Source organism: Fomitiporia mediterranea, assembly GCF_000271605.1.
Source record: "Fomitiporia mediterranea MF3/22 unplaced genomic scaffold FOMMEscaffold_12, whole genome shotgun sequence".
Classification (NCBI taxonomy): domain Eukaryota; kingdom Fungi; phylum Basidiomycota; class Agaricomycetes; order Hymenochaetales; family Hymenochaetaceae; genus Fomitiporia; species Fomitiporia mediterranea.
The window spans coordinates 1,318,050-1,338,968 of NW_006760397.1; the positions used below are offsets into that span (position 1 = coordinate 1,318,050).

At 45.3% G+C, this 20,919-nt stretch overlaps 7 protein-coding genes across 7 annotated transcripts; 5 read left to right on the forward strand and 2 right to left on the reverse strand.

The window, feature by feature from the left end:
* Nucleotides 1–871: 871 nt before the first annotated feature.
* Nucleotides 872–3,016, forward strand: FOMMEDRAFT_148693 (uncharacterized protein; the record flags this gene model as incomplete). The annotated part of the gene is made up of 7 exons (XM_007270254.1): nucleotides 872–1,435; nucleotides 1,511–1,582; nucleotides 1,638–1,649; nucleotides 1,709–1,904; nucleotides 1,992–2,672; nucleotides 2,738–2,872; nucleotides 2,955–3,016. Exons 1-7 carry the CDS (start codon nucleotides 1,121–1,123, stop codon nucleotides 3,014–3,016), a joined length of 1,473 nt encoding a protein of 490 aa, XP_007270316.1. The 5' UTR covers nucleotides 872–1,120.
* Nucleotides 3,017–3,330: 314 nt separating this feature from the next.
* Nucleotides 3,331–6,052, reverse strand: FOMMEDRAFT_22997 (uncharacterized protein). The gene is made up of 7 exons (XM_007270118.1): nucleotides 5,769–6,052; nucleotides 5,437–5,714; nucleotides 5,225–5,362; nucleotides 5,016–5,160; nucleotides 4,874–4,935; nucleotides 3,916–4,801; nucleotides 3,331–3,862 (listed from the first exon to the last, which is right to left on the reverse strand). Exons 1-7 carry the CDS (start codon nucleotides 5,974–5,976, stop codon nucleotides 3,453–3,455), a joined length of 2,127 nt encoding a protein of 708 aa, XP_007270180.1. The 5' UTR covers nucleotides 5,977–6,052; the 3' UTR covers nucleotides 3,331–3,452.
* Nucleotides 6,053–6,224: 172 nt separating this feature from the next.
* FOMMEDRAFT_128149 (uncharacterized protein) lies at nucleotides 6,225–9,289 on the forward strand. The gene is made up of 5 exons (XM_007270255.1): nucleotides 6,225–6,773; nucleotides 6,828–6,972; nucleotides 7,028–7,487; nucleotides 7,538–7,627; nucleotides 7,686–9,289. The coding sequence occupies exons 1-5, from the start codon at nucleotides 6,568–6,570 to the stop codon at nucleotides 9,161–9,163; spliced, it is 2,379 nt and encodes a 792-aa protein (XP_007270317.1). The 5' UTR covers nucleotides 6,225–6,567; the 3' UTR covers nucleotides 9,164–9,289.
* A 213-nt stretch (nucleotides 9,290–9,502) lies between these two features.
* Nucleotides 9,503–11,709, forward strand: FOMMEDRAFT_142760 (APC amino acid permease; the record flags this gene model as incomplete). Its single annotated transcript, XM_007270256.1, has 9 exons — nucleotides 9,503–9,610; nucleotides 9,670–9,738; nucleotides 9,804–9,885; nucleotides 9,940–10,081; nucleotides 10,203–10,309; nucleotides 10,373–10,656; nucleotides 10,727–10,968; nucleotides 11,040–11,539; nucleotides 11,615–11,709. The coding sequence occupies 9 exons, from the start codon at nucleotides 9,503–9,505 to the stop codon at nucleotides 11,707–11,709; spliced, it is 1,629 nt and encodes a 542-aa protein (XP_007270318.1).
* Nucleotides 11,710–12,274: 565 nt separating this feature from the next.
* On the reverse strand, nucleotides 12,275–14,355 carry FOMMEDRAFT_170457 (uncharacterized protein). Its single transcript, XM_007270257.1, has 3 exons — nucleotides 13,761–14,355; nucleotides 13,547–13,690; nucleotides 12,275–13,477 (listed from the first exon to the last, which is right to left on the reverse strand). The coding sequence occupies exons 1-3, from the start codon at nucleotides 14,092–14,094 to the stop codon at nucleotides 12,441–12,443; spliced, it is 1,515 nt and encodes a 504-aa protein (XP_007270319.1). The 5' UTR covers nucleotides 14,095–14,355; the 3' UTR covers nucleotides 12,275–12,440.
* Nucleotides 14,356–15,281: 926 nt separating this feature from the next.
* Nucleotides 15,282–15,769, forward strand: FOMMEDRAFT_40892 (uncharacterized protein; the record flags this gene model as incomplete). The annotated part of the gene is made up of 2 exons (XM_007270144.1): nucleotides 15,282–15,596; nucleotides 15,692–15,769. Coding segments are annotated over 2 exons (393 nt in total), but the record flags the coding sequence as incomplete, so codon positions are not given.
* A 554-nt stretch (nucleotides 15,770–16,323) lies between these two features.
* FOMMEDRAFT_33011 (uncharacterized protein) lies at nucleotides 16,324–16,560 on the forward strand (the record flags this gene model as incomplete). The annotated part of the gene is made up of 2 exons (XM_007270137.2): nucleotides 16,324–16,451; nucleotides 16,500–16,560. Coding segments are annotated over 2 exons (189 nt in total), but the record flags the coding sequence as incomplete, so codon positions are not given.
* Nucleotides 16,561–20,919: the final 4,359 nt, after the last annotated feature.

The following is a 20,919-nucleotide window of genomic DNA, read 5'->3' on the forward strand; positions in this document are numbered from 1 at the left end:
ACCCCGGAGTCGAGAGCCGCGCTTGGGTGTTCCGCCGAATCGCCACGACTGTTGCTATCCGCTTATGCAAGTTTTTAATCAGTTGCCCATCGACAAAGTGGCCGAAACATCCACGGAGTTTTGCATCCTTTGATCAGTACTATTTTGCATGCTCTGTGCCGCGATTTTTTCCACTTTGGCGCTGGAGTGTCCATGAAAATAACGTAAATCGGAGCGTGGTATAACAACAAGCTGCTTGGTTCACCATTTGTTGACTTCGTGACGACTTTGCAAGAGCCCAGGGTTTGAATGTTGAACTCCTGACAGGTTTCAGTTCCGGTAAATTGCAATTGCACCCGATGTTGGTACAAAAAATGACTAATCATGGCGATTCAAGAAACTCAATTCATCCATTTCCGTTCGTTCCTGCGTTTCTCTATGCGCCAATTTGTTTCGCCCACTCCAAGCCCACCACTATCGGTTCGCCTTGTCCGATCATCGAACGCTAATCTCGCCCTGAATTATCTGTCATATTCCCTCCATCTCCATCGCAGTTCATGAAGAGCTTGCGGTCCGAACTCTTTGGCTCCCAGATTCGCGGGATATCAATTTTCAAAAGACGTCTGCTGTTTCCGTGTTCGTAGCAGTCTCAAGACGCCCCGCGACGTCTCCCGGTTTTTAGTAGTATTTCGCATGCGTTTGTTAATATTGACCCTTTTTTCGCGACTCATTGACGGCAGACACCGAGGACCCTCTGTTTGCTTCGGCTGCCGCATTCCTTAGCGACCGAGCCTCTTTCATCTAACGCGTTCATTTCGAACGCGTACCAGACGTCAGGTCCGCTGCTCACGCTTCTTCCTATCCTGGAATGCGACTGGCTAGCCGTGCAGACCTTTTCCGGTCCTAGGTAATTAAGTGATGTTATTACGGCAAATCGTCTCTGCACATATATATGCAATAAAGTGGAAGCAGGGTACCTTGAGCTGCCTTGTGCAAACTCTTTCCCCTTCCCTTTACATCGCCCTTCACTCTCTACTAGACTGTTGGCGCTCTGCAGTCTCCACCGACCCCGCCTCCGCCGTCACGTCGCAGGCAGCGCAGCCCGGGTTCAACCATTCAACCTCGTCGCAAGAGAAAACGAATGCGGCCCTCCGAACACGTGTCGCGTTCGGAGTTGGGCGGTCCTGAGCGGGGACTCCGTGAGACAGAAGGGCGCGCTCAAAGTCCGAGCCCATCCTACACTGGCTCATACGGATATGGAGATGACGACGACGATGAGGCCGAAGACGAAGAATATGCACTAGAGTCTGATCGTGGTTCAGCCGCTGAACGCTTCGGTCTCGAACCGACCCCAGCGAGTGCGAGCGCTGTTCCAGCGCCTCAACAGAAACCAAAGCGCACGCGTCAGCTCACGACGCCCCAACAAGCCGCTGTGCTCCATGCTCTCCTTGCGCAGGTAAATATTCTCAATCTAATCATTCTATTTTTCTATCTTGCTTAACCTGTTGCATTTGCTGCTTCCGTTGTGCAGTCCAGATTTCCGACAACTGCTATGCGTGAGGAAGTCGGCAGACAGATAGGCCTTAGCGCCCGCAAGGTACAAGTGAGTCTATGTGGCATTATATCCCGACTACCGCTAACTTACCTTTGACAAAAAGGTTTGGTTTCAGGTATGTATCTGTCTAATAATGACCCAATGAACTGTCCTTTAATTCATTTCTTCGCATAGAACCAGCGACAGAAAGCTCGCAAAGAGAGCAAGGAGGCGGCTGCGCAAGCCGCTGCTGGGGCAGCTCCTCGTGAGAGTCGACCTCCTCAGTTCTCGTCTTTTCCGAATGCACCGCCTGGTGGTATCGGAGCGCCTAGCCAAGCCTTTCCAGAGCCTACTTCAGCTGCAGGGCCTCGGACGAGCATTAGGCGTCCTGGTGAGCCTGGAACCCTAATAACTTACGAGCGTGGGCCTGGTCCGAGCCACACCTCTTTTCCTCCCGCTTCTGGATATGTTCCCCAAGAGGCACCTCCTTCTCGTCGTGCATCCGAGCCGTCCTTCGATATTCGCCCTACTTCAAGCGTGGTATCAATTCGAAGGTCGTCTGGGGATGATTTGACGGGTCCTGGTGTCCCCGGAGCGGGCGTGGCAATTGAACCTTTCCCACAACCATCGTGTCTCCCATCTGCTTCGTCTACGCAACTCAATCGTCCTTTATCCCCGCAGCAGGGTCTTCGTTTACCACCGGTACACACTATTACTCCTCCTCTCCCCCCAATCGGCCGCCGCGAGGGACATGCTGCTGTCCCGGCCATTCATCAGACTGAGCGTATTGAAGAACATCCATCGCCACGTTCTCTTCGTCTTCCTCCCATACAACTCGGCCCCCATAACGGCCGTCACCGCTCGTTTGAACAAGGTTCGGATGTCATACAAATGGCATCTGGGCGCTCCCATATACCCATTTCGTCTCGTGCCGCTTATTCTAGCCCTTCTGCTTATCACCCACCTCGAACTGCTGGTGTTGGTCCTACATTTTCTCTAGGAAGAGCTGAGACACCGCCTGTCTCAATGGCTCCTCGACATATACCCCCACCTTTTACACTTGAGCCTAATCCAGAATGGCAGCCATCCTCGAGTGCAGCTTTCGCAGCCCGCACGCGCACACAATCCGGTCCTGTAACATATGCCACGCCAAGCTCAGGTAAGCTAACAAAAAAAAATTACCTCTGTTATTAAAGGTGCGTATTAAGGTTGAGATGCTCTTAGGCCCTTCTAGGCAGCGCCCGACCGGTGACGAGACTTCTATGATCGAGAGTCGCATGCGGTCGACGCCAGCTCGCACTACGCGCTTCGATCCCGTGCGGAACACCGAAGTTCCCCCACCAAGCCAACACACGCGTCGTACGCACTCACGCTCCCCAGACGATGATTAACTCGAAATAATTCTTAAATTTAAGAAGCAAGCATACCATTGTACATTTAGCCTCTTCGCTATCATTCCTTTCGTTCGGAGTTCCCACTTTCCGCCTTCGTAAACTGATATAGTTGAAATATGATATCGGTGCTTCTCTCGGACAGTATGTAGCAGATGGACATCTATGCCCATCGCCTATCGGAATTTCGTATTCAGCACAGGAAAGAATAATGTTGTATTCTTGTATACATATCAACGTAGCCGTTTCTGACACAAATTTTACAAATGTTATTCCTTAGTTATTTAGACATGCACGCAATAAAACCATATTGCTTGGCTTAACCTGAATAAAGAATTGATCAAACTTCGCGCACGTAATATTCAATCGTTCCCCCGTCAAATTTGCAATGCGTAAATCCTGTCTTGCTCTCCCAGAGTATGTTTGGTCAAATCAAATTCTACGTGTACGTAATTTACCTCCACTACCATTGTTGTCTTCGGTTGCGCCTAGGTATGGGAACTGCCGTTGTACTAAGTACATGAATGGCCTATCACAAAAGCGATGATTTATTGACCACCTCTCCGTCTACTCTCTAGCACGGCTCGGAGCATCCTCTCCCGATTTTCCGATATTCTAGGCTGCTCCTCGGAAGCATTTCTGTCCGTAATGCTCGTACGAACATGTGGTGCGTGCAGATGCTTTTCCACAGCCAACTTCATCTTTAGCCGAGCTCGAGTACGCGCTTTAGATTCGAGATCTGGGTCCCTGCCTCCGCCCCTCACACCAGAACGACCACTGTTATTGGGGATTGACCTTGAGGGGTCATCTGGAGATGACTTTTGACGATCAGCCGAGCAAGGGAACACTTTGGTGTCAGCAGTATTATGCTCTCGGGTAGCCTGGACTGCGCGTTCTGCTTCGAGAGGACTAGCTAGGTTCATGTGTAGGTCTTCAGTCATTTGATGAGTGTGCAAATCTAAAGCTTGGTCAGTAACATGTGACAATGTCCTTTAGCATCAGCCGACCGACCATTTTGTGATACTACAAGTGGATTAGGCGGAAGGAAATATATTTCCGCCTCGCCGGTCCGCCCCGCAGACTGCTTTGGATCGGTTATCCTTGACAACAATGAAGGACTTTCATTGTCGAGTCGTGACGACCGCCGGTGTTCCGATGGGCAGTCCTCACGTCCGATGGACGGCATTCGAGGTTGTTTCTTCTTTAGTTTTGCCTGAGTGTCCAACAAATGCGCCTGTGCAATGAGGAGCGGATTCCGGCTACGTAAATGTACTTGCGATGCAGTTGATTTTCTATTCGATTGTTCTTCGGCCAAATCTTCTTGTTGCTTGAGATCGAGAATATTGCTCGAAGCTACGGATGTATTAGTAGAAGACTGAGGATCTTGCACTTCTTTTGCACTTCGCGGTGATTCAATTCTTTCGGCTCCGTGACTGTGACCATCCGTAACACGCGGTTCCAGTTCTTTAATTGGCGAAGCTCGTTGCTTGCCTTTACTATTCAATTCCGAGTACGATGAGGGAATCGCACTGGAACCCATAGCATAAGAAGCCTGGAACCTTTCATCTGTCGCTGGAGGTGTCAGTATTTCCGTTGATCCATTGACGCGACCGTCATCCAGCGGGGTATTAGCATCGGCGGTATCGCTTGCTACATGGTTTTCCGCATATTGAAACGGCGGGGCGCCTGAGGAACCTTTGGCTATATTATGGTTGGTATCCTGGCCCTTTAATCTTGGCCCAAAGCAGCTGTTCCCGTCGAGCGGTGGAGACCGCCCCGAAGTGTGATGGCGCAACTCAGATCCCAACGGAGTTTCCGGTTCATTGATGATATACTTCTCGGATGCAGTCTTTCTATCACGATTCGCTCGTTTATTAACTATCTCCGGAGTGTCATACTGCAGAAGTCATGACAAGGTCAATATAGCGGACTTTGTCGCCAAATGAGAGGACAAAGGAAGGAATCTCACCTGTGCGTTCATGTCATAAGCGGATAAGCTCTTATACGGTGATCGGAGGAAGCTGTAGAGTTCTGCAAGACCGTCAGAATATTTCTGAAAATATCAAGTCTGATCGTAATCTTGGATTGGACACATCGGGTTAGACACTCACCGTGAGCGAAGTGCTCGGCGTTAGGGAAACGCCTTCCTTCGTAATATGGATGGTCCATGTCCAGGAACTCGGCCAACAGCTTTATTGCACTTTCGGAACGGATGTCTATTACCTTCATGAGAGAAAGGATGAACGTTGTCAAAAACTGGAAAGATGATAATTCAGTTCGCGAATGCGCGACGATAAAAGACTAGCTGCTTTGTGCTTACTTCTACGTCGAGATTAACCCAAACGCGAAGCTCTCGTCGAATAAATATCGTAGCTCGACTAATGTAATCTTGAGATGCAGAGAACTGAGCTGGGGTTGGGAAGGGACGGTAACGCGTGAACGTATTGGAAGCGACATGCTAGATAATCAGGTAAGATGTTGCATTGTTTATCATTGACGAAGTTCTTCTCAAAAAAACTTGTCTAGACGAACCTTTACGTAGAGGTGATTATGGTAAACCCATCTTCTCCTATCTATTGCTCTTTCGAGTTCATCCGCGACGTCTTGTTCCCTCCGCAATCTCCTTCCCCATCGATGTTCTTGCACCCGTTGTACCGAAGATCTTCGCACCCGTCTAAGAGGTTGTATTGGCGGAGGTGATGTCCTGAGCGGCGGAAGATGGTACTTCTGATAGTCGAAATTAGAGCGAATATGATGGATTAGGTATGGTCCAATGGTCCTAGTACACAGCGGACAGCGCCTCGACTGATCTAGAACGCATCTAATTCACCCATGATGCCATGTGCAGACCTTTGAAAACTTACCAGTCCAGGTGACAATACATTCAAAGCAGAACTCGTGAGAGCACTCGGGTATGACAGTCCGGTCAAGCAGGAGCTGCAAGCAAATGCTACAGTGGTCGCCGTCTACTTCCTCTTCATGGCCGTAGTCAGCAAGAACTTCGTCTTCAACATCGTTTTCTAATTTGACGCGCTTTGAAGAGGAGCGGCGCGGACTCGGAGTTCTTGACATAGCTACCGATGCATTGAATTCGACCACTCAGGTTTGTCGTCTAGTGAATGCCGTACCTTTGAGCTCGCCGTCGTCGTGTGCGTATGTTGTGGTAAAGCGGAACAAAGTGAATTGTAAATGGCATAGATAAATCACATGATTTGATTACGTAGTGTGATTAGCTCACCATAGTAATCACGTGAATACTTTCCTTTTTTGCTAAAAGAAGGGCGTGACCACGGACCGTACTCGACGACCACGATGAGCTCGAAGTCTGTCTTCCAACAACCACAAGCATCGACGTCGTCGGGAGAGCCAGAGGGTGCCAGGCCACGTATTAGGCTAACTATCAAACCTCTGAAACTCAAATCCGCAACTCCTTCAACGTCATCTGTTAACTCACCATCCCATGAAACGCCAGAATCCACACCTGCACTGAGCCATGCACGAAACTCAATCACGATCAAGCCATTGAAGCTCAAACCGTTGCGATCGAACTCTATTGCTGAGACGCAGCCGGCAGTTTTCCAAGATGAAGAAGTGAAACCTCGTCCGAAGATAAAAATCAAGCCGCTCAGACAGACCTCAGTAGCCAATGTTGACCCGGATGCGATGGACGTGGATGAGCCGCCGCCACCTGAACCTGCGCCTGATCCACCAGTTGTTGAGCATCCCGTTGATATACTGCCCCCTCCGCCTCCACCTCCTCCGTCTCGGCCTTCACGACCTCCGCCACCACAAAAGCCAAAGATTCCTCGGCCGATCAAACTCAAGCCGCTTAAGGAAGTGCTCAGGAGACTTATCACTCAGATAAAGAGGTACGAATGAATTTTCATTAATTTCTATTCTCTAAAGTAACATTCTCCTTTCAGGAAAGACGATTATGCATTTTTCTTGAGCCCAGTGGACCCTGTACAGGTTGCCGGATATACTGATGTCGTGAAAAGTCCGATGGACTTTGGGACGATGACAGAGAAGATAGAGCAAGGCCGCTATCGCTCTCTTGAACAATTCAAGGTAGTTCTCGACAATTTCATTTCAGCTCATCCCTTCTTCATGCTCCCTTTCACAGGACGACTTCCTGCTGGTCACCTCTAATGCGAAGACCTTCAACCCCCCTCCATCTCTATATCATTCAGAAGCTTCCAAAATTGAAGCTTGGAGTCTAGACCAAATAACTCGAGCGTCTGCCCAAGTTATCGAATATGAAACAGATTGGACAATCGATGTCGTGGCTGACGAAGGACCAAAGCCAGCAGACGCCGAACCTACGGATAACGGCCCAATTGATTCAGTGGCAAATTTGGGGGAGACTCCAGCTAAGACTAGAAGCCCAAGTGTCATGTCTTCAGCTGCGGGAACAAGCAATATGCCCGCGGAAAGGACCAAGAAAGGCCTAAGAGGCAAGAAGGTACCTGTAGTCACAGAGAGTTGGGAAGAAGGTGGACATCTTCCGGGATTCAAGGATGGATTAGGGGTATTTCCCTCTGGTAGTGAATTCGCTGCATTAATGCTAGAATTGAAATTAAGAGGTATGGGATAAACTTTTGTCCAAAGTGCCTTGACATTCACATTTCAATAGGGAAGCGCTTCCGTACGAAAAAGGAACGGTTGAAACGAGAGAAGGAGGGACCTCCATCTGCAGCAGATGGAAGTCTTGATTATACAGAGAGTACGTTTAGTTATTTCCACCCCCAAAAGATGTTGCTATTTACCCATATACAATATAGTGGAGAATCCTTATACTGTCCTTCGAAGCCTTGCTCCCAAGCCTCTTGCTGTTCCAGAATTGATTCCGCTAATTAATACTCGATCAACCCCAATTGAATCCATTGCGAGCAATCCGGACGCATCACTACCTCCTGAGGAGAAACAGGATGTGCGAGTGGACGGCCCAGTCTCTTTTCCACCGGAATCTCTTCCAGCGATCCTTTCGGATCCGAGCAGACATGCATTCGTCAATCCCCCTACGGCAACGACGACAGTGGGAAAGAAAAAATTACGCCACTGGACGATCACGCGTAACCCACCCCGGGCGACTCGGGCAAAGGAAGAGGAGGATGACTCAGGGTCGAATGGCCCTCGAGCCAAACGACGCCGTATTGAGCACACTGACTTTGGTACCTTTGCATCATTGCTGGGCACTGTTGCTGCGGAGAATGGACTTCGGGCGGAGGACTTTGAGGAAATATTTAGCAGCGACGAAAAAGTCTTGCAACAGATTAGGCAGAACATCGAGTCGCGTGAACGACCATCGCAATTCTCGGAACCTTTACAGCCAGAAGCCGATGAAAGAGAGCGTCTGCTTGATGCTGATGAATACGTCCGAGACATTGTGTATGGTGGTGTTGATGGTCTTGCGTACTTCAGGAGCTTGGCAGAATTTGTGGGCGAATATCATGGACCCTTGAAGCACGAGGGCGACATGTCGGCGCCACCTGGAGAATTGGGAATGCCCCTCGCGCAATGGGTTGCCTCTCGGATAGTCGATCCATTAACTCTTGGAAACCATGCAACTCTTCGTGCGGCTGCTGAGACACTAGCGCGTGCAAACGCTTACGGTCAGAAAGACGGGCTGGAGGAAGCGAGTGCACATGCATCGCATGCGATCGCACGATATCTCGCATTGACAAGAGAAGACAAGTCGTCAGTAATGGAGCAACTGCGCGAACTGGAAGGACTTGCAGATCCGGGGGTACAAATCGATATTTCATCGCTTTTGAGGAAGCCCGAGGAGTTGTTCCTTGCGGAGAATGAATGGACAGGTCGTGAGCGGGAGCAACAGCAGAATCAACCGTCGGGTGATGGGATTTCCGCCGAGTCTGCTCCAGCTCCGATCACGATCACGAGCGCCGGGACGGGCGTGGCTGCATTATTAGGGCTAGGCCTCGCTTCTACGTTGCCAGGGCAGAGCAATGTTCCAGATATTGCGCTTGCGAGCGGTGCATCAAGTGCGATTGAACACGCACTGAATGCAAGTGGTGAAGCATTGCGTGAGCTTGGCCGGCGGACTTTGGTTCAGGAGAGGGATGGTATTAAACACGAGACTGAAGACGACGTCGGCGACGTTGAAGATCCGTTGATGCGTCGCACGCGCTTGACGCTGATTGCGCTTGCAAAGCGAGCCCCGATCGATAGGATTGCTCGTTTACCACCAGAACTCGTCCCGGTACATATTCGCCATATTGTCCCGACGATAGGTTCATGAACGGATGTCAGTTATGTTATCTCATGCTCGTAGATAAGTGTTTACCGTATTGCTGTATTCCTGATTGACTCTGTATCGCTGTTGTCCAAATAGAAAAGCAATGTGAAATGTAGAATTATTTTCCCGCACTCCTGATAACGGCTAATAGCGGTGATAAGCTGGCTTCCAATAAAGGAAGATTAATATGGTTTATCATCTTCACTGTGCTTCTATTTTTCCCGCCAAAGGCATTCATTCCGTTCATGAAGACTAATCACTCATTATCTTCCCCCACTCCTCTCTCTTCCGGACGCCCACTTACATCCAGGTCCACTCAGACTGAAATTTGGGTAGTACAGTATGAGTGAAGAGAAAGTGCGCAATGGCACAGCATTCACAGGGGATGAGGCCGAGTTGGCGAAGATGGGATATAAACAGGAGTTGAAGCGCGATTTGGGTCTCTTGCAGGTAACTATAGTATTTTTCACTTTTCACGTTTTTGACTAACTTCTACTTTCTCACCACAGAACTTTGGCGTTTCGTTCTCGATTATTAGTGTGATTACTGGAGTTCCTTCACTTTTCTTGTACGGCTTGGTGAGTTTCCCTCTCTTGCTTATCGATTGTTCTCCTGGAGAAGCTCATATTTTTGGGGTACTCAGACGACGGGCGGTCCAGTGGTGATGGTTTGGGGATGGGTAGTTGTTTCGGTCTTTACGATGACTGTGGGGCTTGCCATGGCCGGTAACTCAAATTCCATCAAGTCGGGATTACTTCCGCTGATAATATGAAATCCAGAAGTATGTAGCGCACATCCTACAAGTGGCGGTCCTTATTTCTGGGCGGCTATGCTCTCAGAACCTCTGTACGCTCCATTCGCGTCGTGGATCACAGGATGGTTCAACCTCCTTGGTCAAGTTGCGGTGACCACGGGTATTAGGTGAGTTCTTGGGGTGAAGCACATAAAAACTCGGAAGTAATCAATCGGGTGGTGCGCGATTCGTAATGGTTTGATGTGTGTGGCACACGATTCCTTGGGCATGTGACGATAATGTGGGAAGCTTTGCATGCGCGAACTTTATATCGACGATCGCAACGTTTAATACGGATTTCGTCCCGACGGCAAGGACAACCATTGGTATATACGCTGCAGTGCTTTCTGGCCAAGGTGCGGCAAAGCTCTTACAAAAAATCAAAAATAACATAATTCTGAAATTCCATTTGAAATGAGGTCTCATTAACACGTTCGGCGTACATCTTCTGAAGTACATCAACAATTTCTCAATATGGTGGCATGCAGTAGGCACGACGGCTCTGGTGATTGCGATACTTGCAGCTGCTCCGACGCACCACTCTGCAAAGTTTGTCTTCACACAGTTCATTGACGGAACTGGCGTGGCACAGCCGGATGGTTCCACCATTGGATGGGGATCGCGCGCGAGCACAGGATATGTCGTCGTCGTCGGTATACTTATGTCGCAGTATTCTTTAACGGGTTTTGACGCCAGTGCTCATGTAAGACCTTTCTGTCTTCCAATATTTCATAAGTTTAGTACTGGCAGTGACTCATTGATTTGTTTAATAGATGACTGAAGAGACTCATAATGCGGCCATGGCCGGTTCACTTGGGATTATTACTGCGATCGGAGTGAGCGCTATCCTTGGATGGTTCCTTATTCTTGGATTATTATTTTCGATGCAAGATTACAATGCAACAGTAGGTAGTGATACGGGTGAACCAGTTGCTCAGATATTCCTTGATACTGTCGGAGAGAAAGGTGCAATCGTGTTGATGGTGATTGTCATCGGTGCCATGTTTATGTGCGGGTATGTCTGTACCAGCTATTCCAAGTCAGACAACGAAATGTCGTTCCTTAATGAAATGCCGACATGAATAGGGTATTCTCCGTTACCTCCAATTCCCGGATGATGTACGCCTTTTCGCGAGACGGTGCTCTTCCAGGCGCGAAGTTTTTCCACCGCGTCAGTGTACGTCAGAGATCTCCCGTTCGCACTGTCTGGCTCGCCTGTACTCTCAGCTTCATCCTTGGTCTTCCAAGTCTCGGAAGCCAAGTTGCGTTCAGTGCAGCAACAAGCATTGCCACCATCGGTCTATACGTCTCATACGCAATCCCTATTGCACTTCGTCTCATTTATCGAAGAAGGTTCGTAAGGGGACCGTTCCATCTCGGAAAAGCAAGTGAAGTGATTGCTGGTATCGCTGTTGCGTGGATCACGTTCATCTCGATTGCGTTCATTCTCCCGCAAGAGAACCCTGTAAATTCACAAACGTTGAATTATGCGATTGTTGCTGTGGGCATTGTGGTGACGTACTCTCTTGGTCTTTGGTTATTGAGTGCGAGGAAATGGTTCAAGGGGCCTGTGAAGCAAATCGCGGGTACGTATCTCTTTATTTCCATAATTACTTTGATCTCAGCTTAAATCCTTTTCTTATCCTTATTGGGAACTGTAGCGGAGGAGATGGGAATAGATGTGTCAGAACCGGGTGTGCTGGAACAGATCGAAGCGGAAGGGAAATTAGATAGGAAATCGAAATCATCAGAGTAATGAAATCTTTTGTTCATTGTACCCCACTTAGTATAATGCTGAACTCATATAGATCTCCTTCATCATTGCCAGGCGATATCTTCTTTTGTCTTCTGCTGCTCTAACATGACAAGAACATCAACTTCGGCTCAGGAATGACATTGAGGACGGAGACCTTACTGAACAATTACATTGTTTCAGAACGAATTAGTTTTGTTTCCTATTCTCTTTTACCATTATTGTGGTGGACAAAGAGCAGCCGGCCTTTCATAGCACAACAATGGACATGGGCTGCTACTATTCCTTCATTACTCACGAGATGAAAGAAAAGGCGACGGATATTCAACCTCGCTAATGCACCCATCGTCTATATAAACTCCACCATTTCTAGCTTCCAGACCATGGCCCCAGTAACAGTTCGCTCTGCATATATCGACGCGATTTTTGCACATTGGTGCGTCGTCGATTGTCCGAAATTTTTATGATTACGCGCTGCTGACCTCTGATAAGTTCAGGCGTTGCACTTCTCGTGTTTTAGCTAACTAACAAGAAAATACAGAAGATACGAGCAGAGATTATTATGGAGGGAAAATAAAAATGAGGAGTGGCAAGTCTGAATGACAATAATACGCTGAGCAGAGACTAACGAATAAAACAGTAATACAAGGAGAAGCTCGGGCTCAGCCGACTCGTGGTTCGAGAACGGCCGGGTATACACAAGTAGGAACCCGAAGACAAGCGTTACTAATATTCTAGCCGTGCCGGCGGAAAACACGATCATGAATGATTGTCGTCTCACTTCGGCGCAGAGCATGGGAATTCCCTGGATGTACAGGTACACGCACCAGCGGAAGGGCAGCGGGTGTGAAGCCACTGGTACTCACGGGGCGACTTCGTTCGGTGTTATCAGGAGCTGGATTTCTAAAGACGAATGCAGGTGTGTTCCGCCGCACGATGTCATCAAGGAATGACGGGCTGCAGGCCGATGTACCAGACGAGTGTCCAGTTTCTATGGATGCTCCGTTGGTCATGGCTCCAGATCCGCTTGCGGTAAGACCAATTAGTTCATTATTGTCCTGCTCCTCGACTTTTGCTAGAGGAGCCTCCGTGTCCTCGTCACGCAATGGACTAGACCTTGGTGTCCGTAACCCCGTGTCCATAGCGCTTTCCCTGATCATATGGATCAGTCCTTCCGATGGTTCTGGAGCCAAGCTCCGATGTCGGGAAAGCTGAGCAGCCTCGGGCACGTTATGTTGTACAGCGCGGGGACGGAGCCTACGCGGGCTGTTTTGGTCCGGAATAGTTGGAGCTGGGACAGGCCGACCTTCCGGAAGAGCTTGTTGATCTGTCCGACGCTTGCGTCGCGTCGGGCGAGACGGTCCAGCGTCTCCGGACGGTTGATTCCCACTTCCATTATTGATATTCTCATCTTCATCGTTTCGCTTCCGTTTGCCACCTGCGACGGGCGTAGTAGACTCCGGCAGGTCCTTTGCTTTCCCCTTTCCCTTGTCCTTGCGTCTCGCTGGTTCCGCCGCAAGATCTACTTCGGCACGTGCAGCTCTAGCAGCTGCACGTTCCGCACGAGTGGTGCGTCTAAAATGAACCACAGAGGAACTGGGGACTTCTTGTGTTTGTGCGCTTGGTTTCGTCTGAGCCTTCTTCGCTCTCTCGTTTTTGACGCGTGTGAAGCGCAAGCCCTTTCTCCTCCGTTTCTTGGGTTGGGAAGGTTTAGTCACGGGTTCTGCCGGGACTGGGTGCTCTTCCTGGTGAGGCGGCACAGGTGACCCGACTAATCAAGAAGAGATATTGAAGCTCAGTTCAAGAGTATTACAATATAATGACGGGAGAAAATACCCACCTATTGGACTATCATTAACGGAGGGGTCCTCGCTCAGCCTAGTGTCCCATGTGGCTGGTAATAGGCGAAAATACGATTCTCCGTGAATTGCAGTTGGGTTGGTAGTCCTCGAGTTGGAATATTGACACGACGAGGGCGGCTCAGCTGGGATGAGAAAGAAGTTTCGTTATGGGTTTGAGGTGGCTTGTAATTGACATTAGGCTCTATCACTCACCAATAACGCTTGAAATAGTGGAAGGCAGCTCAGTGAGAGTGCGATACCCTCGAGTTCGGATTGGAGCCTCCGAAATCGATTCCGCTTCTTTGTCATTTACGTCTAAGGGTGCACTGGCCCTCTCGGATTCGCTGCGTTGAGTAAAACCGGAGCGTGTGTGAGAGGCTTCATTGGAGTCCGTGAACACACTCAGATCATTATTGGGCTGCCCGGGGTCGAAGCTGCTGCTGCTTTTTGCTACTTTGCTTGCATCATTATCACCACCGCTCGTAGTGCCCACGCTCGCATCAGATGCTTTGTAACTGGCCCCTTCGGTTTTCCGCGTCTGCGTCATTTCTGGCGTTGGTGGCACGAACTTGTGGTTGAGGTACGGGAGCGAATAGCCTGATATGAGAACAATCGCGCAACAGTTAGTTGGGAGATATCAAGCAGGCCAGGTGGCTTGTCAAAGGCAGATTTATAGAGCCGACGCTTTGTCGTTCTGGCCCTTTATATCTATGAGCGGCCCCATTGTGGTCTACTCCTCGTTGTCTTCCTCCTTTGTGCGTGGCTTTGGTAGTTAGCCCCGAGCCACTCGTGCTCTGGCCGCCATCTCGAGCCCCTTCGCGACGGCGATAAGGTCGATATTAGATGATGAGGGAGCAGCACTTATAGCATACTGTAGCGGACTGTATGTAGGCAACGCTTACTAATGTATTATATAAGTGTAATGGTAAAATGAAAGCAACAAAGTAAGAGTGACGCGTTACAGGGTCCAAATTAAGCAACCATGGCCAAAATGAGACAGAGGTGGATTGTCTTTTGAGATTGTGAGGAGCCACTGAGCTACAAACAGGCCACACAAAGATGAAAATGATAAAAAAGCGTGAATTAAGGATCTTGAATGTGTCTTCAACATATCATCCAGCATGTCAGAGACAACACCTTCTCTGCAACTCGTGCAACCCTCGCCTTCCACATACCCTGTCTCCCAGCATTCTAATCCTGCTGTGCAAAGCAAGAACCTGCACCAAACAAAACTGCAATTCCAAGTTTGTACCAAGGAAGAGGCAGCTGAGTAACAGAGAAAGGAGGATGAGCGAGATCGAGAGAGCTGCAAGAGAAAGATCAAGTTGTATGAGGAACACAAAGCTGAAAAGAAAGCTTGTGAGAAGGAATTGAGCACTGCAAGAGTTGCTAGGTATTGGAAGAGGAAGAGAGAGGAGTGTCAGAGACTTGATACAGAGGAAAGTAGTCAGGTATGTATCTTTTGTTGACTAAAGTACATTAACAGTTGTTTATTGACTTATATTACAGGTATCTAGTGATCATCAAGAGAGTCCAACTGCTCTTCCATGCAATAACACTGTTGCTAAGGTATCCCAGGAAATTTCAGGACAGTGGAAGACACAGCGAACGGGAAAGTGGCAGGGACGTGTTCCAGGTGTTTCTAGGCGTACAAATTGGTACCATCCATTCCTATAGGATGCAATTAATTGCATTGCACCAAAGGTTGACTTCAGTCCCTCAAAAATTGTTGAGTTCTTGAAGAAAGAGAGTCTGGCACTGTACAATCAATTGAATAAGGGTACAGTCCAGAAATGGATTGCACTGTGCAGAACGAAATGGTCTGATACAACAATCTGCAATGTCCAGAACAAGCGTATCTTAGGGGGTTCTGGACGTGTTGGTGCTCTTACAAAGTACCCTGAGCTTGTTGAGGAGATTAAAACGAACTTTCTGGGCTTTCGTGCAAAAGGTTACCCACTGAATGCAGTAATTGGCCGTTCTATGATGCTTGCCATCATTGAAGCTCACAATCCAGATATCCTCACATTGAACTTCAAATACAGTGAGGTACGTATCTTATGTGTCTGTCCCTATCACAATAGTGGACATGTGCCTTGAGTATTGTCTCTCTGTCATGCTAACTAATGTACATGTTTGTATAGAAATACGTCAGGTCGTTCCTAGGATCGGTTTTGAATATGACAGTAAGGCAAGCAACTCGAGCTGCTGCACACCTACCCAAGAACTGGGAGGAGGTGTGTGAGTGTGCTTTTTTTCGTCTTGTTCATGTAGTAAAAGAGTTTGATATCCCCTCATTAGTGAGTGCTTCAGTACTATGGTTTATTAAGTATATCACTCATTTTCTTTCAAGTTAATTGTTAATATGGATCAAACAGGGGTACTATATATTCCTGGCTATAAGTACACCTACGAAAAGAAAGGTTCGAAGCAGGTAAATGTCATAGCTAAGGATGAGAAGCAAGGATACACACTTTGTGTATCTAGTACTGCTGATGGCGAACTACTGCCATTCTAGCAAGTCTACAGTGGTAAAACTGACCAGAGCCTCCCAGAAAAGAACTCTACAAATATGGAAGAGGCTCTTGGTGCTGGAATTCAATTTACAGTGGCAGCAAGTGTAAACCAGCATGATAGTCACTTCAGCACTCAGAAAACAATGAAAGAAGTGTGTACATGTGTTGTAAATCTTCGTTCTTAAACTAAATACCTCTTACAGTTCATGAAGAACATTTACAAGCCTCACTATAAGAGAGTCTTGGAAGCAAATCCATACCTGCCAAGGGACCAGTGTGCTGTCCTTTACTTGGACTGCTATCTAGTACATACGAGTGCTGATTTCTTGGATTTCTTACAATCAGAATACCTGTATGTCATCCCTTTATTCGTCCCTGCAAACTGTAAGTGTGTGAATACATTTCTTGATGACATTAGAGCTGAACTTCTGTATAGTGAAGGCACTCCTGTATTCCAACCAGCAGACGTTGGTCTGCAGCACATCCTCAAACACTAATTGAAACAACATGCACTTCAAGGAATGATCCAGCAATACTACAGCCAGATAGTAAAGGGCATCCCTCTTGAACAAGTAGAAATATTAGACAAGATCAAAGTACTACACAATGCTACAGTATTGGCTGTATTGAGTGTATGGAACTTCATGAATACACTAAAGGGGCATGAAATCATTAGAATGGTAAGAATCTTTGATTTCATTCAGTATATTGCCTTCTAACTTTCATTTATATATTACTCAGGCCTGGAGGAAATGTGTTGTTAAGGAATGGAACTTATCTGGCTCTATGCTTTCAGACCTCAAAGCAAGAGCAGCATTGCACAATTATATTACTTAGGACAAAACTCTACAAGACGAGATTTTTAATAGGACTGGGCAGGAATTTCTGATTATTATTGATGGTACTGAAGACAGTAACAAAGACAATACTGATGATTTATTTGATGATGATACTGCAGTACCTCTTGCTTCAATCATTAAGGAGACAGTTGGAGTTGATGTTGGGAAAGAATACAAGTTTATTAATGACTACTGTGGAACAATGGATTCTATTGAGTATTCCAACAATCCTGACCATCCAGGCTTTGTCTCAAGTAATCTGGAGGAGAATATATGGTATTACTCAAATGACAGTGTCCTTTGGAACCAGTCTTAGAGGTTTGTGAACTGGTCCTTCTGCTTGTCTATGCAATTTACTCAACAACATTCTGTTGACAGCTCTTATTATTTAGATGCTAGACAGCATACTCAGGCAATTAGACTTAGATTTTTTTTTTGTTTTAAATGAAAAATATCATATTTTTTTTGTACTATGCTACATAGGTTGAGCACTGGCAACAAGTACTCTGTTACCTGTTACATTACACTAAATAAGTAATGCAACAGGTCTACAGTTACCCATTACTGTTGCCTACATACAGTCTGCTACAGTACATTCCTCTATTGTATGTCTTCTTCAAGAAAAAGGCTGATTTGAGGATAGAATAGGAGTGCTTATTGCTACAGTAGGTTGTTTCAAGGAGCCATGGAGATGATCAGCACTCAAACATAGACATAGACTAACTGTGCATTATGTAATTATTGAACAGTGTTTTGATTGTAGTGCAGCTTTACACTATGAAGACTCATACCATCACATACTTAGCTCTGTATCAATGCTGACTCGTTCACACTTTACTCTGTGTGGCTAGAACCTACATAAGAGCTTTGCTCCTGCAAAGGTACTTATAAAGAAAGTCCTACTAAGTATAATTGCATTATATAGATATATTTATTTATCTACTATATAAGGAAGTTGTGTCAAATAATATTGGACATGTACATATACCTATCCTCAAACAGTACATTGTATCTGATAGCTTCAAGAGAGTTGCATCTTACTTTGCTTGTTATGATTCATTATAAAGGGCACTGTTACTTCAGGCCCACATAAATCTCAAGACAATAACAACTGTGAGGCAGAAAAATTTAAATGTGATTACTAAGCAGCACAAAAGTTTATGTTTGAGAACCTTGACAACTCTGGCAATGTTGGAGAAGTCATGTCCACCTTCTGAGATTTTGATAACTGTATGAGGGGCAAGGGAAAACAAGGTAGCTAAGGTTGATTAGGAGTACTATACATTAGCTATTATACATTTAATGTGTAGTAGCTAAAACTATATAACCAAATTCTAGTTTACAAGAACAAGACAGTATTTAAATATAAAGTGTGATGCAGCTTAATAATACTTATATTATAATATAAATGCCTTAGATTTTCCACATAAGTTTATACATTTAAGTCTAAATGCCTGACCTGAATCAGTTTAAGTTAGTACAATATTGTTCCTGTCCAAATCACTGTTTCTGTCATATGGATAATATGAACTTTGTAAAGTCTGACCCTTACTGTAGCTATTCAGATCATTTTCTACAGGTATCAACTCAGATTAGGAATAATAGGGTTAGAAAAATTTATTTTAATATTGTTAGCTTGATACTTTCACAGCTTTACTCCTTAAATAGTCATCTTCCTATTTTGTATAAATCTCATCAATATTAACTTGATTTTGGCTTGTTCTATGTCCTTCTAAGAAGCTTTGCCTCCTTTATACTACTGTAAGAGGAACTCATTTCAATTAATATTATATATAGTATAGGTGTTAATTTGTTGAGCTATATAATAACTTTGACACATTGTCAAAGTAATATCCTACCCTTTGCTCTATTGTAACCAGGTATAAGGTATAAAAGGGTGAGTAAAAGTGGCTCATTCTCCTCCCCCTACACTACTCTGTATACAACTATGGCAGACTGGTATTCAAGTACTAGTAGGAGAAGTAGTAGAGGTCCTACTACTGATTCTACTTCTAAGCAAAGTAGTAATGGATCCAAAGAATATGGTTCTGGTAGTGATTCTAAAAACCAAGACAATAAGGGCACTTATTATGAGATGATTAGTTTATTAACAGACAAACCACAAGACAATGACTTCATAATGTCTCAGTTAGAATACATACAATATAAGGATGAGAGACACTGAGTAGTCAATCATCACCTCACCCCTTGTCTATGTGTGCCCCCCTTTAAGTTTTCCCTCTTAACAGGTTATGAGTCTTGAGCTCCCTACATACATGCATCCACTGTACACTTTAAACTCTTTACTTGTATACATTTGCACACATTTGCATCATGGTTCCCCCACATACAGATACGTGCTGTAAACCAGCTGATGTACCTAAATACTTCAGTCAAAACATCACAATACTTAAGACTGAAGCAAACTACAAGATGTGGCACTACCACATTGTTTCTAGTGTTGCAGCTACATACTTCAAACACTTACTAAAGGATGAACTGCAGAACAAAGCCAAGAGGGAGATGGCTAAGGCTATTCATACATGTATAGTCAATAACATTGCCAACACAATATTGGCAAACTATATACACTTCAATACATCTATCCCTCAGTTAATGAAAGTGCTTGAAGAATGCTTTAACCCTCAGACAGCATGTAAAAAGGCTATCAACAAATCAGCACTGTTTATTTGTAGAGACTATGTAAAACATTTTGAACATACATTAGACAGACTTGAGGAAGCATATGCAACTCTGTCTGCTAACAGTGATCCACCATGTGACTCTACATACAAAGCAGCAATATTGCTTGCCACTCCTGAGCAATATACACACATAGTAAATACAATAATACAATCTACTGATGCCCAAAACAAAGGCAAACCAGTCAATGAACATAAGAAAGTCAAACTGAAGCAACTAATCCTTACATTACAGAATGCCTACAATGATTACTGTACTAAACAAGTACAAGATTCCAATGATCAGACAAAGAATAATGTACACATTAATACAATGTATAAAGCCAATAAGCAGAGGAAATTCAATCTACCAAATCTGTTCAATCTGACAAAAGCAAAATGTTTCAATTGTGGAAAAACAGAACATTTCTCTAAGAAATGCTGCAAACCTCCTACTGAAGCTACAAAGCTTGCATGCACCAAACATCAGGCTAACATTGTGTATAAAACGAATCAAACTGTAGAAAACATGACAAACACATTTATTATTGAAAACCCAAACAAAAACAATGTTGAATTAAAGGAAGGCAATGTTGAAATGAACAATAATGCCTACACTCTTATTCCAAGCAACCAGGACAAACAATTCGAACAATACGTTTCCTGGGTATGTACCAATGTATTTACAAATACAATCATAGCTAACAAGAAATCCTATACACAAACGATGGATTTACTCGATTCTAGTGTATCAATACATGCTACTCCTTATTTATTTCGATTAATGGATGTACACAACATAACTCCTACAATTGTAACTATTGCAAATAGGTCAACAATGACTCTTAATTGAGCTGGATCTATGTGTATCGAAATCCTGAAGAATATACAAGAAAAAAGTGTCATAACATTACAAAACATCTATTACTATCTACAAATGACCTTTTCCCTCATAAGTCAAGTACTACTATGTAGGGAAGGTTATTCTTTTATGTTTACAAACAATAATTGTACTATAACATCACCATGTAATGAATACATCAGACATATATGATTGAGAAATAACTTGTATATTTTGTACAATAATCATTTATTAAAAACAATGAACAAACTATCTATTTATGATATACATAAATGCCTTGGACACATAAGTTACAATTATATTAAACGATTATTAAAGACACAACCAAGTGTACTATCAACTAAAATAACAAACTACAAAGAAAAAGAATGTATTGAATGTATAAAAGCAAATATCAAATGTACACCAATACCAAAACTATGTCAATCTCCTCTTACAAATCAATTTGGAGATCTTATTCATATTAATATTATT

Bases quoted from the DNA above. Each gene is read 5' to 3' on its own strand.
- FOMMEDRAFT_170457 (XM_007270257.1), bottom strand. From the start codon at position 14,094: ATGACGCAGACGCGGAAAACCGAAGGGGCCAGTTACAAAGCATCTGAT. The intron at 13,691-13,760 runs GTGAGTGATAGA...TTCTCATCCCAG, and splicing joins CACTATTTCAAGCGTTATTG to CTGAGCCGCCCTCGTCGTGT. The intron at 13,478-13,546 runs GTGGGTATTTTC...CTTCTTGATTAG, and splicing joins CGTTAATGATAGTCCAATAG to TCGGGTCACCTGTGCCGCCT.
- FOMMEDRAFT_128149 (XM_007270255.1), top strand. From the start codon at position 6,568: ATGGACGTGGATGAGCCGCCGCCACCTGAACCTGCGCCTGATCCACCA. The intron at 6,973-7,027 runs GTAGTTCTCGAC...TCCCTTTCACAG, and splicing joins GCTCTCTTGAACAATTCAAG to GACGACTTCCTGCTGGTCAC. The intron at 7,628-7,685 runs GTACGTTTAGTT...TATACAATATAG, and splicing joins AAGTCTTGATTATACAGAGA to TGGAGAATCCTTATACTGTC.
- FOMMEDRAFT_22997 (XM_007270118.1), bottom strand. From the start codon at position 5,976: ATGTCAAGAACTCCGAGTCCGCGCCGCTCCTCTTCAAAGCGCGTCAAA. The intron at 5,715-5,768 runs GTAAGTTTTCAA...GATGCGTTCTAG, and splicing joins ATGTATTGTCACCTGGACTG to ATCAGTCGAGGCGCTGTCCG. The intron at 4,802-4,873 runs GTGAGATTCCTT...TGACTTCTGCAG, and splicing joins CTTATGACATGAACGCACAG to TATGACACTCCGGAGATAGT.